The sequence below is a fragment of the Herpailurus yagouaroundi genome, unplaced genomic scaffold (genome assembly GCF_014898765.1).
Source record: "Herpailurus yagouaroundi ecotype Mexico unplaced genomic scaffold, PumYag 29, whole genome shotgun sequence".
Taxonomy (NCBI): domain Eukaryota; kingdom Metazoa; phylum Chordata; class Mammalia; order Carnivora; family Felidae; genus Herpailurus; species Herpailurus yagouaroundi.
The window spans coordinates 99,219,721-99,241,423 of record NW_024412377.1 but is presented as its reverse complement, the minus strand read 5'-3'; the positions used below and the strand labels follow the sequence as shown (position 1 = coordinate 99,241,423).

At 40.8% G+C, this 21,703-nt stretch overlaps 1 protein-coding gene across 3 annotated transcripts in view; it reads left to right on the top strand.

The window, feature by feature from the left end:
• Nucleotides 1-21,703, top strand: part of IQGAP2 (IQ motif containing GTPase activating protein 2) — a 298,102-nt gene that overhangs the window by 224,859 nt on the left and 51,540 nt on the right. For 2 of the 3 annotated variants that reach the window (XM_040450363.1, XM_040450370.1), the window contains 5 exons: nt 3,034-3,201; nt 5,762-5,904; nt 7,769-7,939; nt 19,181-19,264; nt 20,851-20,922. In XM_040450363.1, the coding sequence (XP_040306297.1) occupies nt 3,034-3,201; nt 5,762-5,904; nt 7,769-7,939; nt 19,181-19,264; nt 20,851-20,922 (638 nt within the window). The remainder of the gene's footprint in view (nt 1-3,033; nt 3,202-5,761; nt 5,905-7,768; nt 7,940-19,180; nt 19,265-20,850; nt 20,923-21,703) is intronic. The other variant, XM_040450378.1, reaches the window with a different exon arrangement.

Below are 21,703 nucleotides of genomic sequence, written 5' to 3'. Positions count from 1 at the left end.
AAGTATGTAGTATCTGTATACACACACATACATAGAGAGAGAGACGGGGAGATTTACTCTAAGGAACTGGCTCATGTACTTGCAAAAAGGCTGGCAGTCCAAAATCTGTGGGCAGGCCACAGAGGCCAGGTGGCAGCACTTAACCACCAAAAGTGAGTGGGTGTGGTTACTGTCATGGAGAGCAGAGTCAAAGCAGTAATCAGAATGATCTGACAGACCTGTGGGATTGGCTCATTGACTGTGGTGTCCCTAAATGTGATTTAAACAGTTTACTAAATTCATTCTTGATTTGTACAAGTGGAAGAAGAATTCTAGGTCAAATGCAGAAGTATAATTTGAGTAATGAGAGCAAAAATCATGGCCCCTAAGTCAATTCCCATACTTAAGCCATTTACAAACCAAGAACCCCTTAAGTGAAGAGGAGACCGGGTTCACTTGAGAACAGAGTGCCACAGTCAAAAGTTTATACTGTTCATCTTTATTCCAGGCTTCCCCTAAAGAGAGCTGCAATTTTTTACCATGGTGGCTGTGCTGAGGGGAAAGGACGCAATCAGACGTTCCAGGGGTTACAGCACACTGGCTCTGAAACTGACACTAATTGCAGGAAACCCCAAATGTCACTGTGGTCCACCAACCAGAGTAAGGGCTCATGGAGCTCAGGTGATCAGTGGAGTCTTAGCTCAGGTCTTTCTCCCAGCGCGTCCTCAAACCGACGTGCAATTATTCCCCCAGGTCTAGGGTGCATAATTGAGATAGACGTACTCGGCAACTAGCAGAATCCCCTCATTGGCTCAAACGATTCAATTTTAGTTTTATTCTAAGACTCATAGACGAATAGTAGGAAAATTCACGTGGAAGTCTAAAGTAGCTTCAAGATTGATATACTAACACTCTACATGGACAAATAATCTACCGAAAGTAAGACTTCTGAAAGTGCTGTTCCTTAACCTGTCTATTTGCGGCATAACTAGGACGTATCCTATTGTATCAGGTCATAGAATGCTGTCGAGACACCTTAGTCTTCTTGCCCCCAAAGATTGGCTTTTCAACTTTGGAAGCATCTGTGGGGAACATCTGGTTTTTATTTCCTTAGCCCGGAAAATTCTGTGCACTTCTCCAACCTGAACTTATACCCTCAGGATCTTTGAAGTCTTTCCATTCTAGCACTCTAATCCTTAAGAAAAAATAAAATAAATTTGAGACGGGTTCGTAAGAGATTTAGATTTAAACGTAAAACTGAAGGAAGCCGTAGTTTGAAGAAACGCTTTTAAAGAAATTAGATTGTAACATTGGCACTCAGCCTGAAAGGGTTACAGTTTTGCTCTTAGAAGTCAAACCAATTTAGAAATCATTTTATTCATGTTCTTCCTACATTTGGCCTGCAGATGAGAAGCTGTTCCTTGTTTTACATTGAGATTCATTGTTGTGTTGACTGTGTGAGAGGCTTATTCAAATATGTGACTGTGTACTCCAGATGTACACATTTAAAATCCTGTCTTCTGCCTCTGTCTTGTGTCTCAGAAGAGTTGATATAGTTTCTTCTATGATACATAACACCAAAAGGATGTTCTGAAGTAAAACCATCTATATTCTAACAATGAGATGAGAATTTTCCAGTTTTTCAAAAAAAGAGTTTAATCTTCCCTTTAACAGCATCCATCCTTTGTATGATAAGACTTGAAACAGATTCTGGTTTCGTGTTGTAAGCACCTAACCCACTCCCAGATAATTTGGTACAAGAAAGTGCTGCCCTATAGGTTTTACCACAGGCAAGACTGAAAGGACACTGTAACTCAAGTCTCCTTCATTTGGGTTTCTTGCTTTCTTAAAGTAGGTTTGTCTCTACTTTTGACTCCATAGAGCAAAATTCCCCAGCTTTCTTCCATTATTGTACCCTAAGGAATCTTTTTTTTTTTTAATTTTTTTTAACATTTATTTATTTTTGAGACAGAGAGAGACAGAGCATGAACAGGGGAGGGTCAGAGAGACGGAGACACAGAATCTGAAACAGGCTCCAGGCTCTGAGCTGTCAGCACAGAGCCCGACGCGGGGCTCGAACTCACGGACCGCGAAATCATGACCTGAGCCGAAGTCGGCCGCTTAACCGACTGAGCCACCCAGGCGCCCCTAAGGAATCTTTTTAGATAGATTTTCCCTAATTATTTTTCACCATGGAATTTTAATACTACAGACATATTGAATCTGTTTATGTACCATATGTAGATCTTTGCTGATACATAAAAAGATTTCTCGCCCTCTCTCCCACAAGAGCCATTTTTTGCCCCACTGGAGGTTATTTCACCTCTTTTAAGAATGCATAGCTTAGAGGTTTCTAACTCAGTGGATTTATAGTTTGTAAAAACAGTACTTTCATTGGTTGGGCCAGAATATTCTTGGCTGGGAATGAAATGGATAGTAAAGAACTCACCATGTTAACTTTCTTTAGGTAACCAAGAGTTCACTGTAGTTTGATTTATAGGGAGAAGCAGAAATTTAAAATGGAATAAAATGCTTTCTAAGTCTAAATGGGTTCCAGAATTAAGTTTCTGGACTTGAGTACATATGTCCATCAGCCCTACCTGTTGCTTTCCTAGAATATTTGAAGTATACTAGCACCATACAAGAGACTATCAGGATTTTTTATATATTCTAAAATAAATAAATGTCTTCATAAGACAAGTTCTCAAATACTGATGGGTGACCTATTTGAGGACTGCATATCTACTGCATTTACCACACTCTTATGGATTAGTACAGTGAGTGGAACCTAGTGCCTTCCCACCACACGAGAGTAGCCTGGAAATGCTGTAATTTTTAATAAACTGTGCTCCTTTGGGATCTTGTTCTTCCTACAACCTAAACCGGTAGGTGAGTTGGTGACAGTCATGGGTATTTGTGGTACTAACTCTGAAAAGGATATAAAGGTTTAATTCCAGTGCATTACTGGAAAAGGCTGAATTATATCTCACCTTTGCACACCACTAGAATAAGTAGCAGATAACCAGTAACAGAAACTTTGTTCTCGTTATGCAGGGGTTACCCTGGTCATCGATGTCAATCAGTGTTTGGAGAAAGAAAAGCCATGTGATATTTTGTCTCATTTGAAGTCTTCTGTGTCTAATACAAATGACATAATCCCTGAATGTGCTGACAGGTATTATGATGCCCTCGCGAAGGCAAAAGAGCACAAATCTAAAAGTGGTAAGCTTTCTAGTCATTTAGCACTGACTAAATATCATTTTGAATATGATGCTGTCTTGCATCAATATGTATTGTATTGACTTTAAGACAATTGCTTTCGTATGAACGTTTCTATAATATTTTTTTGTATTGGAAAAAATTTTTACATGTGTTTTTCTTTTTTTGTTTTTTGGAAAAGTCTGATTAGCTTGGTGGCTATGCATGGGTGACATCATAAACTTGAGAAAAGACAGCATTTAAGGAGAATTTGCTTTATCTAGTGCTTGCTTGTTGATCCATTTCTCCAGGGATAGCAAACTGATTTTTTTACTAATGTTTGTCTCTCTCATTTTTGAAACAAACGGTACATGATTGTGTAATATTTAATAGGAGTAAGTTTGAAAACGTGGAATAAAATGCAGCGACACTGGTCTCCAAGGGCCCAGATCAATAACCTTGGCAAATATTTATGCCTGTTCAATCCAATGGTAGACCATGATGTGTTAACTTTGTAAAGTATCGTTGAGATCATGAGTCTAATAGTCATTTTTTAGATTTAGAAACTTACATTCATGAGATTTTGGTCAGAAGGAGACTCTGCCAAACCAGAAGACGTTAATTTTTGAGAGTCAGTGCACCATTCCTTTAGTAAATTGATACCAAGCACTTCACATCCTATCAGAGATCAAGGTATGTCCTGATTCACAGGCTGGTGTTGATTTACACATCACAGGTCATGTACTTTGCATCTTCAGGAAACTGGCCTCAGAAGTAGAATTGGAGAAAAAAAGGTTTTCTTAGTTCAACTGGAGGTCTTTCCCGTGGTACCCTATGCACTTGGTGGTTTGTCTGATGTATTTCCAACTCAGAGATTGCACCCTTGAATTCAGCAAGTTGCCCGTTAATGAAACATGCAGAAGGCCATTCTTTCTTACCTGGCATCTGATCTCTGTTCCCTTCACATATTTTCATCTGGAGTCACTGTAGTGTCCTCTGCCTCTTCCTTTATGGGGAAAGAGTTGCACAACAGTGTTAATGCCAGGGTTCGTTTCAGTTTCAAATCCATCCTGGCCTAAGCCTAATTTATCTTCTGCTTGTTCCACTTGCCTCCACTTCCCGTGTGCCATGTTCTGGTGCATACTGTCTTATATCCCCAAATTGCCAATTCAGAAACCTAGGAGTTATCTTAGATTCATAATTATTACTTGTGATCATCCTGATTTGGCTGTACAAGGTACTTCTGGTAGGCCAGCATTTTGACACAGCTAACAGCTGTCTGCCCATTCGAAAAGAGATACACCTCTTTTCCTGGGCAGTGACAAACAGAGAACAGTTGAGGAGCATTTAAAACCAAATAACCGGTGCGCCTGGGTGGCTCAGTCGGTTAAGGGGCCGACTTCGGCTCAGGTCATGATCTCACGGTCCGTGAGTTCGAGCCCCGCGTCGGGCTCTGTGCTGACAGCTCAGAGCCTGGAGCCTGTTTCCGATTCTGTGTCTCCCTCTCTCTGACCCTCCCCCATTCATGCTCTGTCTCTCTCTGTCTCAAAAATAAATAAACATTAAAAAAAATAATAATAATAAAAAAATAAAACCAAATAACCAACCACGTTAAAGGGCCTTAAAGTTACCCCTGCTTAGTTTTTTTAATCCATTTAAATATTCTGTACAGATTTTCACTTCGAACTTTGATTTCCTGTAAACACAGTTAGTCGAGTGCTCACTTGACAGAAGCTGGCTTAGATTGGTCTAGGTCAGAACATTTTTATTTTGTCTTTTGTTGTTGTTGGCTCTCTGGTCTGGGACCAGAATCATGACCATTCAACAAAATAAACATATTTCTAAAATGGGAAGGATAGCCCATGGATTCATGAGGAGGAAATATTCTTCTTGACTAATTAAGCCATGGCTGCCATAGATTTTTTTTTTTCCTAGTGCACCCTTCGCCACCCCCAGACATGAAGTCCTTTCCACATTTTTTTTCCTCATTTTGTGTGGTTGTGTAGAGCACGATGAGTCGAACCAGGACATTTTCCTTCTCCCTACTTAGTGACCGTCGTGCTTGCATATGCCAGTTTTTAGTTAGGATAAAGTTGTCTGCAAAGATGAGTTGCTTCTGCTTTGATTTAATGCAGATCATGGGCTTTCCTTAAATAATGGGTCACAGTCTGTATAGGTCACTCCTTCTCAGAGAAATTGCTGGAAGAGTTGCTAAGCAAAGAAGATTCTTGCTCACCAGTCTCCTCTGACCACTTTGGTGCCATTCACATCTGGGACATACATTCTTTGTCTGCTTTTTCCTTCTTGATGGCCATTTGTGACTCTTCTCATCCTCGTGAGAAATTTGAGATCCAGAACCATGGCATTACCCGTCAGACTGTCCTCCCTATTTGGCTTAGTAGAGAGCCGCCATTGTACACATAGAATTCATTCCATTTTAGCAAGTCATTTCTAATGATTTTAACTTAGGCTGTCGGAATGCTTGCTGAAAAATTGTTCATTACATTATTTTACATATTGGAGAAAGTATAATGTTGAAGCGTTCAGTATTTCTCTCTAGAATGTAACAAGCTTCTTTCTTTAGTGTCTACTGAAGGTTCATGGCTCAAACTCACCCTGCAGGATAAATATGACTACTACTACAACATTGATTCAAAAGAGAGTTCCTGGGTCACACCTGAATCATGCTTGCCTAAAGAATCATGGCTCATGGCAAAAGAAATTGAGGTAGGAGGTTCGTGTTTAATGCATAACTATGCTCTGAGAAAATAAGTGTGATTGCCTTTCTGTTTTTGAATCATGGAAGTGGTGGGAGGAAATAACTTATTTTTTGCAGGCTGGGTATAGAGCAAAGCCGTCATGAATGCAGTTGGATGGGGCTGCGTGCCTACTGACTTGTACAGTTATTTCCATATTGACATAATACCACCGAAGAGAGCAAGGGGAAGAAAGATATTGTAGCTTATTTGTAATAGTACATTATCCTAAAAATTAATCTTCACATTTACCTTGACACAAGAGCTCAGTTAGTAGCAATTTCTTGGTTGTCAGTGTTCAGTAATTTCTTTCTTTCCCCCCACAGCCTACCACAGAGATAGATATGTCCTTTGAAAAGTCAGTAATACTTTCCAGGGGGAAATACTCTTGAAAGGATGTTCACCAAGATTGCTTTGGACTTGAGACCAAAGTTGGACCCGAAAGATGTGAAAATTGCTGTTTGTTCCATGCATTGTAGTATGTTTAAAGAGAAGATACAAATAAGAATTTAGTTCCATTTTGAAAAAAAAGACAGAACACACAAATGTAGGTCTTATAAAATTGTTCAAAGTCACCAGCATCAAAGATATTTGCTAAAACTCAGAGAAAAATCTGTGGCCTCGAGGCTGATGATGCCACCAGAAATGAGTGACAAGAAGACAGTGAAGAAAATGGTTTATTAAGTAATTTCAAACATTGTCAATCATTGTTACAATACATTATCAGTGCTACCTTGCAAATAATGAAACTGTGGGCAATATGTAAAAACAATATGCTAGAGTGGAAAAGATGTATCACACTATGAAGAAGCAGCATCAAAGGGTTAAAAATCAGAGCCACAAATTGTGTTCCTGTGGCCTCCAAAGATGCCCTAGGAGTAACTTTGTAAAATGGAGCATCATTCTTTTAGGATTATTAAAAAGTGGAAGGTCTAGGGGCGCCTGCGTGGCTCAATCAGTTAAGCATCCGACTTCAACTCAGGTCATGATCTCACAGTTCATGAGCTCGAGCCCCACATCAGGATCTGTGCTGACAGCTCAGAGCCTGGAGCCTGCTTCGGATTCTGTGTCTCCCTCTGTCTCTTTTTATGATTTCAGTTTTAATTTTTTTAATTAATCATCCATTGATTCTAGTCACATTGGTAAGAGGCATCAGCCATAGAAGTGAGTCCAGTCTTGGCTTGCATCTCTCAAAGAACGTAAAAAGCAAACCCAGTTCATCATCTCCCTGAGACTTTTCATAGTCCCTCTCCTTTGTTCTCATTCATCTGGGTTTCGCCTGTCTGGCCAGGGGAACACCTGTCTCTCCTCGCCCACCCCCTTTCCTTCTGTCCAGAGTCTTTTATTTTCCCCCCAAGTTTATTTCGGGCTCCTCCTGGCTTGTTGCAGAGGTCTGCTCTCTGGCCTGGACTAGAAAGGGGGCCTAGGAGCCAGAAGACTTCATGGCCACTGCATTCTTTTCCTTGGCAGCCCTGGAGAGGGAGGTGGCAGTGCATATTCATACCACAGCCGTCCTTGTCCCTTGTACACTCTGGAGCTCAAGCCTCACACTTGGTCCTTGCCAGCATCATTTGTCCATCTCCGCCTCCAGATCCTGAGATCACTCAGCCAGATTCTCCTAGTACCTCAGCACCAAGGTCAGAGGATTTCAAAAGCACGTCATTAGAAAGAAGCTCAGCCAGTTCATCCTTTTGCTCTGGTCAAGTCTGTGCTTCAACCAGGCCAGAAAGAGCCATCCATATCCTATTTCTCAAAGATAGAAGCTCCAGAAGCTATTCTCTTTGCTCGTTTCACCCGATGTGTGAAGTGTAACCGTAAGAAATATCTCTTGCCAGGACATTGTTGAGGAAGTCACAAGAGATTATGTTCGTGAGAAGATGTGGTCTGCTTCTGAAGATTTGCTTCTTCGCTTGGAAGCCACAAGTGCAGGACCCCTTCTTAGGAAAGAGCATGAAGCTAGGAAATCATATCTATATGGACAAGAAGAGCAGGTGGTCAAAATACAGGTATGTGAATCGCCTACTGCTAGTTCCAGCAAACTGTCATATCTCCTGAAGATGCTTTATTTGATAGTGTGACCGTCAACTACTGGCATTCTAATAAACAAATCAGAGTGCAGATTTTCCACTTAATCGATGCCCCCAAATCTGCTTTATTATGCCCGGAGCTGGGAAGGATGTTGAATGATTTTTCAACCATGGAGACTATTAAGGGGCTCTGCGGACCTGCCAAGGTCCACCTGCCACCAACCTTGTTGGAGCCAGAGGGACCCCTCAAATCAGAATTGAAATCCTCTTTCTCTAAAAAGCTGGATCTCCTTTGTGTCATCTACTTTCTAAGCCAGGTGTTCTCTGAATTGCTTTTTCAGTGGCTGGTGGATGCTGAGTGGTCCTTGTTTGTACACACTTCTAGATAGAAAGGGCACAAGAGCTGACGAAATGCCTTTAGCATCTGCAGGCATGTCTTCTCCCTCACAGACTCCTCATTGAGTCCTGTAGGAAAAATCCTCCTTTCCGACTGTTTGGTTTTGAGTTGTTCTTCGGCTTGCGTGACTGTCTCAACTTTCTGGTCGGCAGAGAGCTTCACAAATGTACATGTTTCTCATTTGTATTCCCCTAGCACCCTCTGAGAACCAACATGCTACCTTCCACAAGGCTGCATGTCTTTTTTTGTGTGCATTCAGAATGACACTGTTATTGACAGACAGTATTCAATGGGCTTTTGCTTTGGCCCGTAACTGTGAGATTTCCCAAATTGGAAGTTTTTAGGTTGAAGATTTCTCTTTTGTGATCATTGGTGTACTTACCTGCTTCCCTCACCTAACTATAACATCATCCAGGTCAGAAAATAAGTTTCCAAAATTTGTGTATTCTTGTGTCTTATGTACGATCGGTGCTCAAATAGTCAAATTTGTTCAGAGCTTAAGACGTTAGAAGGCAGACATGATTAATTTTTAGAAGAAATGTCTCCCACAAACCTGACTGTGAAAGATTTTTTTTCTTTGCTGAACCAGTAAGTTTTCAACTTTATTCCTTCTGTAAGCAAGTGGTAGGCAAAACACACAGGAAGTGACAAAAAAAGCCTAAAGATGAAATCCTCTACACTGATGCTGAGGCTCTAATTTTATACAGCTGACCTGACAATTTGGACCAACCTTAAGCTCTCCAGCCTCAGGGAGTGGATCAGTATTGTATTTGAAGGACATTCTGTGGATTGCACGGGTGTAAAATCCATCTGATATTGGGACCCAGGGCCGAAGTCACAAGAGGGCTTGGGAGAAGAAGGGTAGAAACAATCATCTGGGGCCTTTTGCTTCACCTCAGCAGAGGCAGAGAGATTGAAGCAGAAGCCATAGAACTATGAAGTCACCTCACCTTGTTTTTGTTTTTCACTCTTCTGACAGTTTTCTAACAAGGAAAGCAGAAGGTCTAGAGGCAAGCTATAGACTGGAGATGAACATGTATTCAGTGGAAACTTGCTGACCCACAAAACCAAAAGATCATGAACCAAAGGGTGTTACGCTAATCTCATTTTTTGGCAATGTGGCCACTTCACCCTGAATTAGAGGAATGATCTGAAAAGTGAGGACTTCTCCTCCATAGAATGGCTCAACCTTCCTAGCTGGCTGAATCAGCCCCAGCCACAGTAGTCTTAACACATTCAGAGAGAAAGTTCCCAGGCTGAGGCCAGCCAACCCCAGCTCTAACACCCTCGCTCGGTCTCTTCCCAAGGAACTGGATAGTGGTACAGAGAATATGGTTTCGTTAGCCAGTCCTCTGTCTTAAATACTTACGGAACAATTCAGAAGGTGCCCAAGGTGTCTCCTGAGAAATGCAATGTCATTCGTAAGATTTTTCCCCTCTAGGTAAGTAAGATAACATCTCTCTCTCTCTCTGCAGAGAGAGAGAGAGAGAGAGAATCTCTTGAGAGCAGCGAGGGAGACATAACCATGTTATTTTTGAACGGTAAGAAGGCCCTGGTAACATTGCCTACCTTTACAAATGAGTGAGCCAGAAAACAATCTCAAACAAAAAGAAATACCTTACATTGAAAAAAAAAAAGGAAAATGAATGTAAGTTGGAAAATGTAAATTAAATAAACATTTAAGGATACTCTTACTCGAGGAGGCAAAAGACTTTTTTGTGCTGAAACTGTTGTATGCTTTCAAGGAACTTAATAAGGCATGATCTTAGTGAAACAAGACAAATCATTAAAAGAAAAAGATAACTGATACTGAAAGAGAGGAAGAAAAATAATGACATTGTCAAATGTAAATAAACTTTTAAAACTGCAGAACGCAGAAGAAACACTGAAAATAACTGCACCACACGGACAACTTCAGAAAAAATCTCAAAAAAGTTGAGGAAAAGAATAGATAATTTAAAATGCATGTTCTCATCTGAAAACTGGTAGTACTCAATTTGTTGCTGGGTTGTGAGAGTTAAATGGGATAATTCACGTAACAGGCTTCGCACAGAATGTGGCCATCGGCGCTCAATAGTGTTAGAAATGCTGAGATGACGGAGATGATGTCTCTGAGGGCAGATGGTGGAGTCAACATTGAGACTGTTGGCATGGCACAGGACGAGGTGAGAAAAACTGAACAGGAAAAAGAGTAGATAGCTATGGTATTCTTTTTTCCTTGAACTGAAGAAAGCTGGAATGCCAGTTTTTAAGAAAAAGCATAGTAGTGACAAACACCAAAACTTAGCCCTGGGAACTATGGTATTAGTTTTTGAACTTCGGAGAGTGCCTCAAGCATCCTGGCAGAGAAAAAGGAACAAGCTGCTCTGAAGCACCTTTCAGATTGCCAGGAGCAATAGTGGAGTCTGTAGGTGGAGAGGAAGGGGGTGACCTGTTGTGACAGTCCTTCATCACGTTATTTCCATGTAAGCGACTACTCTAGTAGATCAGTGGATTTTCTACCTTTAAGCTGAGACGGAAAAGAGAAACGTTTAGAGCCTTCTTGGCTCTCCAAGAGATCACACAAGAATTTGTGCTCCAGAAGTTGGAGTTGGTAATTTGAACATTACAGCCCTGGGTGCCCAGTTACCAAAGAAGGCAGTCAGGTTAGCAAGCCAGATTGTCTAGAGATTGACAGTTACAAAATGTAAAACGGAGCAGTAACCCCCGAGGTCTAAATATTTTGGAAGACTACTTTGTTATAGATGCATTACATAGAAAACAAATTTATGGTAACAAAAAACAAAGTTTTACAAAAAGATGGCTCTTTTAAATTTTCCCACAAGTTCTTCTGCCAGTCAGAGGAGATTGACACTGCAGTAAACACCTTCTATCTCTAATTGTCTGCAAAAAGCAGCTTCTGAAAGGCTTTATAGTTTAGAATTTTGTCTTCTTTTGCATTTGCATCAATAACTCCTTTCTCCCAACCTCATACCCATAATTGCTCTTAATAAACAGCTTCTAATTAGAAGAGCCTGCAATCTCATAGCCTGACATAGGGTTTCTCTTATTAGCACAGAATAGGAAAAGCCGGTCCTGATGAAACTAAAATTTACAAACTGGAAAAGAATGTGTCATTTTGGCAAATAAGAGGCCTATAGGATTCTGCTTCTATAGATAAAAAATTCTATACCCAACAAAGTTTTCCTTGGTTTGGGAAGGTAACAGTACAATATTCATAAGTATAGAAGGATTCCAGAAAAATCTACATAATCGATAGAGAGGTGGAATACACAACAAGGGATGCCTGGGTGCCTTAGTCCATTAAGCTTCTGAGTCTTGATTTCACCTCATGTCATGATGTCAAGGTTCATGGGATCAAGCCCTGCATCAGGCTCTGCGCTGACAGTGCGGAGCCTGTTTGGGATTCTCTCTCTTCCTCTCTCTCTGACCCTTCCCACTGCTCACACATGGAGGCACATTCTCTTCCCTCAAAGGAAATAATCATTTTAAAAAAATACAAAATGAAATCTCAAGGAAAATTCTGTGGTTGAGCATTGAATCCTTAGTACATTAAATAATAGTACAGAATGTGGGGCGCCTGGGTGGCTCAGTCGGTTGAGCGCCCGACTTTCAGCTCAGGTCATGATCTCACAGTTCGTGGGGTTCAGGCCCCATGTTGGGCTGTGTGCTGACAGCTCAGAGCCTGGTGCCTGCTTTGGATTCTGTGATTCCCTCTCTCTCTGACCCTCCCCTGCTCACACTCTGTCTCTCTGTCTCTCTCAAAAATAAATAAACATTCAAAAAAAATTTTTAAATAGTACAGAACAGACAAGTGGGTTCATTTTACAGATGCAAGAATTCTTCAGTATTACATCATCTGTGACTGTGATAGGTTATCCACAATGTTTGTGAATCTGAGTTAATAAGATTAATACTGTTTCTGGAGTTTAGATAACTCCAAAAAAGCAGAAGGAAGAACTTGAGCTCATCCCGTATTTTGTTTGCTTTTCAGTTTGGATCAAGGAACGGGATTTATAACATATATTTGTAGATTCACACTTCTGTTACCCACAGAAACATAGGAACCACCATTGAGACTCATCACAACAAGTGTGTTACTAGTTAACTTGCCATGGAATCCAGTAACCCATGGTTAGGGTCCACTTCTCCTAGTCCCTATAGCACAATCAGGCCACTTTTGCAAGCAGGTGTTGATGACATCACAATCAGTTTTTCTCATCTTTTCAGAAATGCCACACTCACAGATCCCATGGGCATTTTCTAAATGGACCTTCAATTAGAAATCCTTTATTTTGAGACACCTGGGTGGCTCAGTTGGTTGAGCATCCAACTCTTGATTTTGGCTCAAGTCATGATCCCAGGATCTTGGGATCCAGCCCCTTGTTAGGCTCCACACTGAGCATGGAGCCTGCTTAAGATATTCTCTCTCTCTCTCCCCCTCCCTCTCTCTCTCCCTCCCTCCCCCTCCCCCTCCCCCCTCCCTCCCTCTCTCCCTCCGTTCCTCCCTCCCTCTACTCCTTTCCCCTGCTTATGCTCTATCTCAAAAAAAAAATTTTTTTTTAAATCGTTTATCTTTGTTTAGATCTTTGTTACTTAAAGTGTAGAGCATATACCAGCATTATCATTGCCTGGAAGTCCCACCCAGACCCACTAAATTCAAATCTCCATTTTGAAATGATCCTCTGATGGTTTTGTATACATATTAAAGTTTGAGAAGCTCTGTGAGGGAGCTCTGTGAGGCTCAGTCAGTAAAGTGCCCAACTCTTGATTTTGGCTCAGGTCATGATGTCACATTTCATGAATTCGAGCTCCGTGCTGTCAGCTTGAGCTTCTCTCTCTCCCTCTCTCTCTGCCCCTCCCCCGACTCGTGTGCTCGCTGTCTCTCAAAATAGATAAACTTTAAAAAATGAGGGACGCCTGGGTGGCTCAGTCAGTTGAGCCTCTGACTTCGACTCAGGTCACGAGCTTGAGCCCAGCATGGGGCTCTGTGCTGACAGCTTAGAGCCTGGAACCTGTTTCAGATTCTGTGTCTCCCTCTCTCTCTGCCCCTCCCTCTCTCAGATTCTGTCTCTCTCAAAAATAAATAAATGTTAAAAAAATATATTTTTAAATTAAAAATGAGAAACACTGTGAAACTCACTCCACTTTTAAACCCTCAATAATGCATCTTCCTGTATAATTCTTAATCATCTCATAGCTTAAAGGAGAAAAATGTGTGCTCATTTCAGTAGCTAGTGCAAAGGCAGCTGATAAAGTTCCAAACCCATTCCTAACATTGCTATAATAATTGTGTTGAAGTTTTAGCTTATTTAAGGAGATTGGCATCTTTGCAATGATGACTTTTCCAGTTCAGTTATCAGTATATCTCCTCATTTATTAATTTTTCCCACCATATAGCACAAAATTTACTCCTTCCTCTTTAGTTTACTGCATTGGTTAGTTTTGGCTATTATGAATGTCGTCTTTTTATCTACTGTTATTTTTGACATATGGAAAATGTATCAAGTTTAGATATACATTTTATAGCTACTTGGAAGAACTCAGTTTTATTTATTTATTTATTTATTTAATGTTTGTTTTTGAGAGAGAGAGAAAGACAGTGTGAGCAAGGGTGGGGGAGGGACAGAGAGAGAGGGAGACACAGAGCTCAAAGCAGACTCCAGGCTCCACGCTGTCAGCACAGAGCCTGATGCAGGGCTTGAACTCCCGAACTGTGGGATCATGACCTGAGCTGAAGTCAGACTCTTACCGACTGAGCCACCCAGGAATCCCAGAACTCAATTTTAATAGTTGTTCAGGTGACCCTCTTGACTAATAACTACTTTTTACATTTCTCTTTTTTTTTAATTTTTTTTAATGTTTTTATTTATTTTTGCAACAGAGAGAGACAGAACATGAGCAGGGGAGGGCCAGAGAGAGAGGGAGACACAGAATCGGAAGCAGGCTCCAGGCTCTGAGCTGTCAGTACAGAGCCCGATGCGGGGCTCGAACCCACAGACTGTGAGATCATGGCCTGAGCCGAAGTCGGACGCTTAACCGACGAGCCACCCAGGCGCCCCAGTTTCTCATTTTTTAAATCTTGTAATCTGTCAAGGAATAAATTCATATGACCCTAATAGTATAGGAAACTCTAAAACACTGAGGACTTAAAAACTATGTGGACTTAAATCCCACCTCTGGGAATATGGAACACAGCTACTTTTCCCTATTCCTTCCTCTAAGTGCAACTAAAAGCCCCAGACATTATATGTAAACAGACACAACACTGTGGAAGATGGAGAGAGAAAAGCCAGACTGGCTAGGCAACCTTGAGATCCAAAGAAGGACATGGAGGTGAGTTTCATGGTTTTCTTTGAGCTTAAATATCTCAGTCTTGCTGCAGCAGAGTCTGGCAGCATGGAAATGCTATGGGTGCAGGCCAAAATAAAAAATAAAAAAAAAAAAGCTCCAGCAAAAACCTGCTGTCTGTGGCCAAAGGATCAGAAAAGGTGCAGCCCACAAAGACAAAACTTTGAGACAATAACCACTCTCCTCCGGCCACACACCACGGAAAAAAATCTTGACCCCACACCACTCATGCCCCAAAGTGGAGAGCCTGACCCTCCACCCTGGGTAGAATCTAACCAAGTATCCAGATTGCTGCAGAGGCCACTTCCGTGGCCAGAAGCAATAATGTGGCCACCCTCCCTTTCCTTGCTGGGAGGTGTCAAAGGAGGCATGGTAGAGTCAGGACTTGGATCACAACGTGGTGGTAATGAGGCCACCTGCCCCAAAGCCTTCTGCCATCAGTGGACAGCACATGGGAAATAATACCAGGCACCACTACTCTCCCAGGCAGAGTGGTACCAGCACCACCGTAGGTGGATAGTTAGAGCTCCCACCTCCCATTCAACGTAATAAGCAGCCCCTACCTCAGGTGTCAGTAGAGGCCAGGTGGAGAACTTGAACTTCCACCCTTACTTGCCAGTAATGAGGCAGCACCATGACCCTTCCCTTGCCAAAGCAATGTCAGGGAAACAGATTAAATGAGTCCAGAATCTCATCATGTAATATCCAGATTTTCCAAATTTCGGTCAACATTTTAAGAAACAAGCAAGCTATAAATTTTAAAAGGTAATCAATAGATGCCAATACAGATGACAAAGATGTATAATCATCTGACAAAGATTTTAAAAGCCAAACAAATTTTAAAACTAAAAACTAGAACAACTTTTAAAAAACTCAATGGATAGACTCAGCAGCAAAATGGAGGGAACACTGGAGTGAATCAGTGAACTAGAGAATACAATCATAGAAATTACCAGATCTAAACAACAGAGAGGAAAGATTGAAAAAACAGTGAACAGAGCCTCAAGGCATCTGTAGGCCCATAACAAAAAGAGTTCACGTTTGTGCCATCAGAGTTTCAGAGAAAAGAAAGGGGAAGTAGTGAAAAGGCCCTGGTAGAAATAATGTCTGAGAAGTTGCTGTCTGTGGTCAGAGATGCGGAACCACAGCGGCATGAAGCTGAGTCAACCCCAAAGAGGATAGACTCAAGGAAATGCCCAGGCAGAATTCATGATCCCCCCAAGATATTCTTTAGGAATGAAGGGGCAATCGAGGCATTCTTAGATGAAAGAAAGTTAAGAGAACTTGTCACGAGCATACCTGCCCTAAAAGAATAGCCTAGAAAGTTCTCTAAACAAAAAAGGAAATGATAGAAGAACTGTGGGGAAACCAGGAAGGAGGGGAGAACAACTGAATGAGTACAAATGCGGGTTCAATACATTTTCTTTTTGCTCTTGAATTTCTGTAATTAGGTTCACAGTTGAAGTAAAAGTTAAAACACTGATGTGGTTCCAAATATGTGTGTGGACAAAATACAATTGTATTATAAAAGGGGGTTGGCGGTAAAGGTATATGTAGGAAGTTATGGTTTCTGCACTTTCCTGGAGATCAGATTATCTGTAAAAATGAAGCAGCAGTTCTTATCAGTTTGGACATTATCCATCTTTTAAATTTTTGTCAGTTCATGGAGACCCAGTTTTGTCTATCAGACGTTCTTGGGAGGGGCACTCAACAGTACCTATCAATTTTAAATACCAACTTTTGAGCCAATAATACCCTACCTTGATGGAAGCATCCATACAAAATACATAATAATGTGTGTAGAGGGTTGTTTACAACGGTATAGTATATAGACACCACGACGTTTTGCCTTTTTTCAGAAAATACGTAACAAAAAGTTAATAAATCTTTTGGAGAGTAGCTAAGTCAAAGTAGGGGTAGGTACATAGGCACATTTTACTTTACAGCTTTTCTCTGTTTTTGCTGTATATCCTTTTATTTTTTTTAAGTTTATTTATTTTGAGAGACAGAAAATGTACTCACAAGCAGGGGAGGGGCAGAGAGAAAAGGAGGGAGAGAGTCCCAAGCAGGCTCCATGCCATCAGCACAGAGCCCAAAACAGGGCTCATTCCCACAAACTACGAGATCTTGTCTGAGCCGAGATCAAGAGTCAGACATTTGACCTACTGAGCCACCCAGGAGCCCCTACTGTATATCCTAATACATCAACTTCTAGGCATTGAGTACAGATGCTTGGCATAAAAATTTATATCATTATTTTATGTTTTCCTTTTTTTTGTTAACAGGTCGCATCATAGTATAGGCAGCAAACTACAAATTGCTTTTTTTCTTCGCACTGTATCTTGGAGATCTTCCTACTCCTCAAGATACAGAACATCCCTGTAGCCAATGTATGGGACTCATTCTTCTTAACTGCCATGTAACATCCCTCACTATGACTGCAATTGCACTTGATCTGTATCCCCATGTGTAAACATTCTGCTCTATACATGTTTGGTATTATAAACAATGCTGCCATAAAAACCCTTCTTCCACACAGGTGCTTTCCGTACATAATTTGATACTGCTAAATTCCCACAAAAAGACTATACCCATTTGTTCTTTTCCTGAACATTAGTCCCCTGTCTTTGCTTTTTCATTCACTGCTTGACAGGTGGATAAGGTAGCAACTTTCCCAAAATTATTCTGGCTGCTGCCCCGGGCTCCCTCAAGCTTAGAACCATCCCACATTTTTTGTAGATGTTCTTACATTTTTGTAGAAGTTTGTTCTGTGGTTCTCTCTTTAATCCAATTCCAGCTGTCTGCTCTCTTGCAGGGTCCCTCAGAGTCGTTGATCCATATGCTTTCTTGTTTCTAGTACTATCATGAATTGCTTTAAAAGCCTATTGGTGAGATTTGGGGGAAAGTGGGTGACGGATACATGAAACTCAATGTATCATTTTTGGAATTACCTGAGAGTCTCTATTGCAAAATTGAAAGTATTTTTTAAAAGCAATTTGTCATTTCTAGAGATTTGAATTGAGACCAGATATCTGGAGCAGGGGCTCAGTTGATCTCCCCTACCCCCCATACTGACTGGCTTATTTTAAATCATCACAGAACATTTTTTTTTTTAATGATAAAAATTCTGTGTACCTTTTTTTAAAAGAAAAAATGAGGTAGATTGATACAGATAGACATGAAATTTATAAAAATAATTTGATTTTTTGTGTTTATCCCCTTTAATAAGGAAACTTTATTTCATTTCTAATTTGAAAACAAAATCAGAGAATTAAAGTGAGTTACATAGTTAGGTTTCAATAAAAAGATTCTCAAAACTGAATTGGAATAGGGGTGTCTGGGTGGCTCAGCCAGTCAAGCATCCGACTTCACTTGGGTCATCATGGTTTACAAGTTCAAGCACTTCATAGGGCTCTGTGCTGTCCACAGGGAGCCTGCTTCAGATCCTCTGTCCCCCTCTCTCTGCCCCTCCCTAACTTGTACACGCACACATGTGCTCTCTCTCTTTTTCTCAAAAATAAATAAAAACATTTTTTTAAGTCTGTTTCTAAAAAAAATTGATTGGGATAAACTTCAACAATTTGGTATTTAATAATTCTAAAGATAACAGTTTGTTTCCAGTTTTTGTAAATGTTTCCTATAAAAGTTCCCTTTGATGGTGATAAGCTAATAAAGCTTTGATGATGAAGCATCACTAAACTTTATGTAAAAATAGATAAGATAATAAATGATCAATCATAGCACTTCTATTTTAGGGATCCAGAGTTACAAATGAGTCAAGTATTTTTCTTCCTTTTTGGTCTGGGCCATGGTAGGTCATTTGCTGTAGTAAAGGTACTTAGGTAAGTCATTATTTTGAAACATCTTATGTTGGGGCGCCTGGGTGGCGCAGTCGGTTAAGCGTCCGACTTCAGCCAGGTCACGATCTCGCGGTCCGTGAGTTCGAGCCCCGCGTCGGGCTCTGGGCTGATGGCTCAGAGCCTGGAGCCTGTTTCCGATTCTGTGTCTCCCTCTCTCTCTGCCCCTCCCCCGTTCATGCTCTGTCTCTCTCTGTCCCACAAATAAATAAACGTTGAAAAAAATTAAAAAAAAAAAAAAAGAAACATCTTATGTTATAACCAAATGATACCAGTATTCAGTTAACCTGTTTGTATGTTTCAGGGCAATTGCATTTTATTACTTCTTGCCACCCAGAGCTTTGGTAAAATTAAGCTTTCACATGGGAAAATGGGCTTCTACCTGGTAACTGTGCTTTCTGGAGTTCGGGACAAGCTTCTGCTGTGAGCTGATGCATTCTGCTCAGTGTAACGTCCACCCCTAGTGATGGCGTTCACATGAGATTTCGAAGGGAGGGTCCCTGACAGTGTTCCAACTCACTGTCTACTGAGATGTACTCTCTTCTTGCGCTTTCTAGAATCAGCTGTGAGAAACTGTTGCACACTGATAATTCTCTAACGTGCTGTTTTCCACAGGCTTTTTGGAAGGGACATAAGCAGCGGGAAGCATATATGCACAGACGGCAAACATTCATTGATAATACTGAAAATATTGTGAAGGTAAACATGCCTTCCTACCTTATTAAGTGCGTGGCTTGAACCTTGCTTTTCATTGCAGTTCTGCTTCTGGAAGACAGGGTATGGAAAGAGTACATGGGAGGCTTAAAGTCAGAATTGAGTCCTGGGTTTGAGTCCCACATCCATTACTCACTTAGCTGATCATCTTCAAACAATTCTGTTAAAACACTGTAACTGGCTCAGGTTCTTTATGTGGTTATGAGAAGAATAACCAGTAAACGCTCTTTCTCTGAGAAGTCCAAATTGATTATTTAAGCTCTGGGGGAAACCATCTATATTTTGCATCCCTCTTATCATATGCACTAATAATATTAACAAGGCTCAAACTTAACAGTCGAAGCCTTAGTTATTAGGCAAATGCAAAACCAGTGAAAAGAAGAAATAGAACTAATTACGACCTGGATATGCAAGGTGAGTGAATATAACCCAGCTTTCTACCCAAGCTGATGGCTCTCAGTTTCAAGAAAGAAAAGGCACTGGGGTGCCCACTCCCCAGTGCTGAAAACCAAAGGGTTGGCAGAACTGAACCTGCAGACAACATGGAAATCCAGATGAGATTCGGAATAGCAAGGCTAGAGAGAGATAGGAGTCACATGAGGTTAATTCAAAGACCTTTTAAACTGAGAAGACAGAATGACATCATCCAGATCCATTGTGCTTCTCAGTGCTGTGCTGTGCTTGCTATGGAATACATGGCTGTTCTCTGGGAGAGCTATAGGTCCCAGTCGGTCCCTCATGAGAACTCTAGACCTGTTACCCATAAACAGCTAAAGGATACTGGATGCATTTAAGGGAATGAAACCCTGGACTTTATTTTTGGTTCCCTGTCCCATTGCAACTCTCATCAAAATGCCTTGAGCTCTTGGTTTTTATTTACTGAGATTAAAGCACAGTGATACAAAGCTAAATTATCTTCCTCATCATAAGGTATAAAATACTTTGAACCCCTAGGACAAAAAGCAATGAAAGAAGTAGGAGGTTAAGATTAGGCTTTGCTGGGGCGCCTGGGTGGATCAGTTGGTTAAGCCTCCAACTTCAGCTCAGGTCATGATCTCACAGTTCGTGGGTTCTTGCCCTGGGTCGAGCTCTGTGCTGACAACTCAGAGGCTAGAATCTGTTTCGGATTCTGTGTCTCCCTCTCTCTCTGCCCCTCCCGTGCTCATGCTCTGTCTCTGTCTCAAAAATAAATAAACATTAAAAAAAATTTTTTTACAAAAAAGATCAGGCTTTGCTCAGCCTTGAGCATCCGACTTTAGCTCGGGGTCATAATCTTGCTGTTCATGAGTTCAAGCTCTGCATCGGGCTCTGTGCTGACATCTCAGAGCCTGGAGCCCGATTCATATTCTGTGTCTCCATCTCTCTCTGCCTCTCCCCTGCTCACACTTTCTCTCTCTCTGTCTCTCTGTCTCTTTCAAAAATAAATAAACATTAAAAAAAAAAGATTAGGCTTTGAGTATTATTTGGTGGGCTTCTAAATTTACCAGAATATCAGTATTATCCTTAGGCTACATGAAAAGACATTAAAGGTGTTTTTAGTAATTGCCTCAATGTCTCTAACTCATTTTTAGATCCAGTCCTGGTTCCGGATGGTGACAGCACGAAGGAATTACCTTTCACGACTACAGTATTTCAGAGATCATGTAAGACACACAAGAGTGGATTTTCATCCTTAGAATGAATTAAATGAATGTTTGGTTGAATGTTAGCATTGAATGAGTTTTATTAAGTGGTGGAAATGTTTTTTAGAAGAGAAGCCAAGTGGAAGGCTGTTGGTATATTGTATATGCTGTTTGCACAGTGTTCCTGTCTAGTCATTGTATTAAATAGAATATTTTGTCCAGAAAGAGAAAATGAAATGTTTTCTCAAATATTTTTCATCCACTTGCTCCCTTTTGTCTTAACACACACACCAAACCTTTTAATTTGGTTAAGTGATACTTTCATGTCTCCCCAGCTGCCTGTGGCTCAAGTTTTAAAACCTCAATTGTGACTTAGATGGATAGTTGCAAGCCATACATTAGTAACCTAACATACTTTTTAACAGCAAATCCAGAGCTAAAGGGTGGAAATGAACAGTAGGAGAAAACAATAGGTCTTAGAACTCAATATGGTAATATTTGGAAGCTTTTTTTTCTTCTTTGAATTAAGAATTCATGTTCAGAGTGAGACTTCACTAGTGAAGACTGAATAGGAAATGTGTGAGAAGAAACGGCTGTGGGCTAGTAATGCTAAAGAGAGAAGATTCCAGACAAGTATTTTCGAACACTGCTTATAAAGTTTTTATAACTGGTAACCAGTGAAGAAGCCCACAGGAGGAATTTTTTCAGGATCTTGAAAGAATGGATATGTGAACATAGATTAGATCATCTAAATTTGGGGCTAAAATTATTTTCCCCTTTAGATCTCTTTATAAACAGTCCT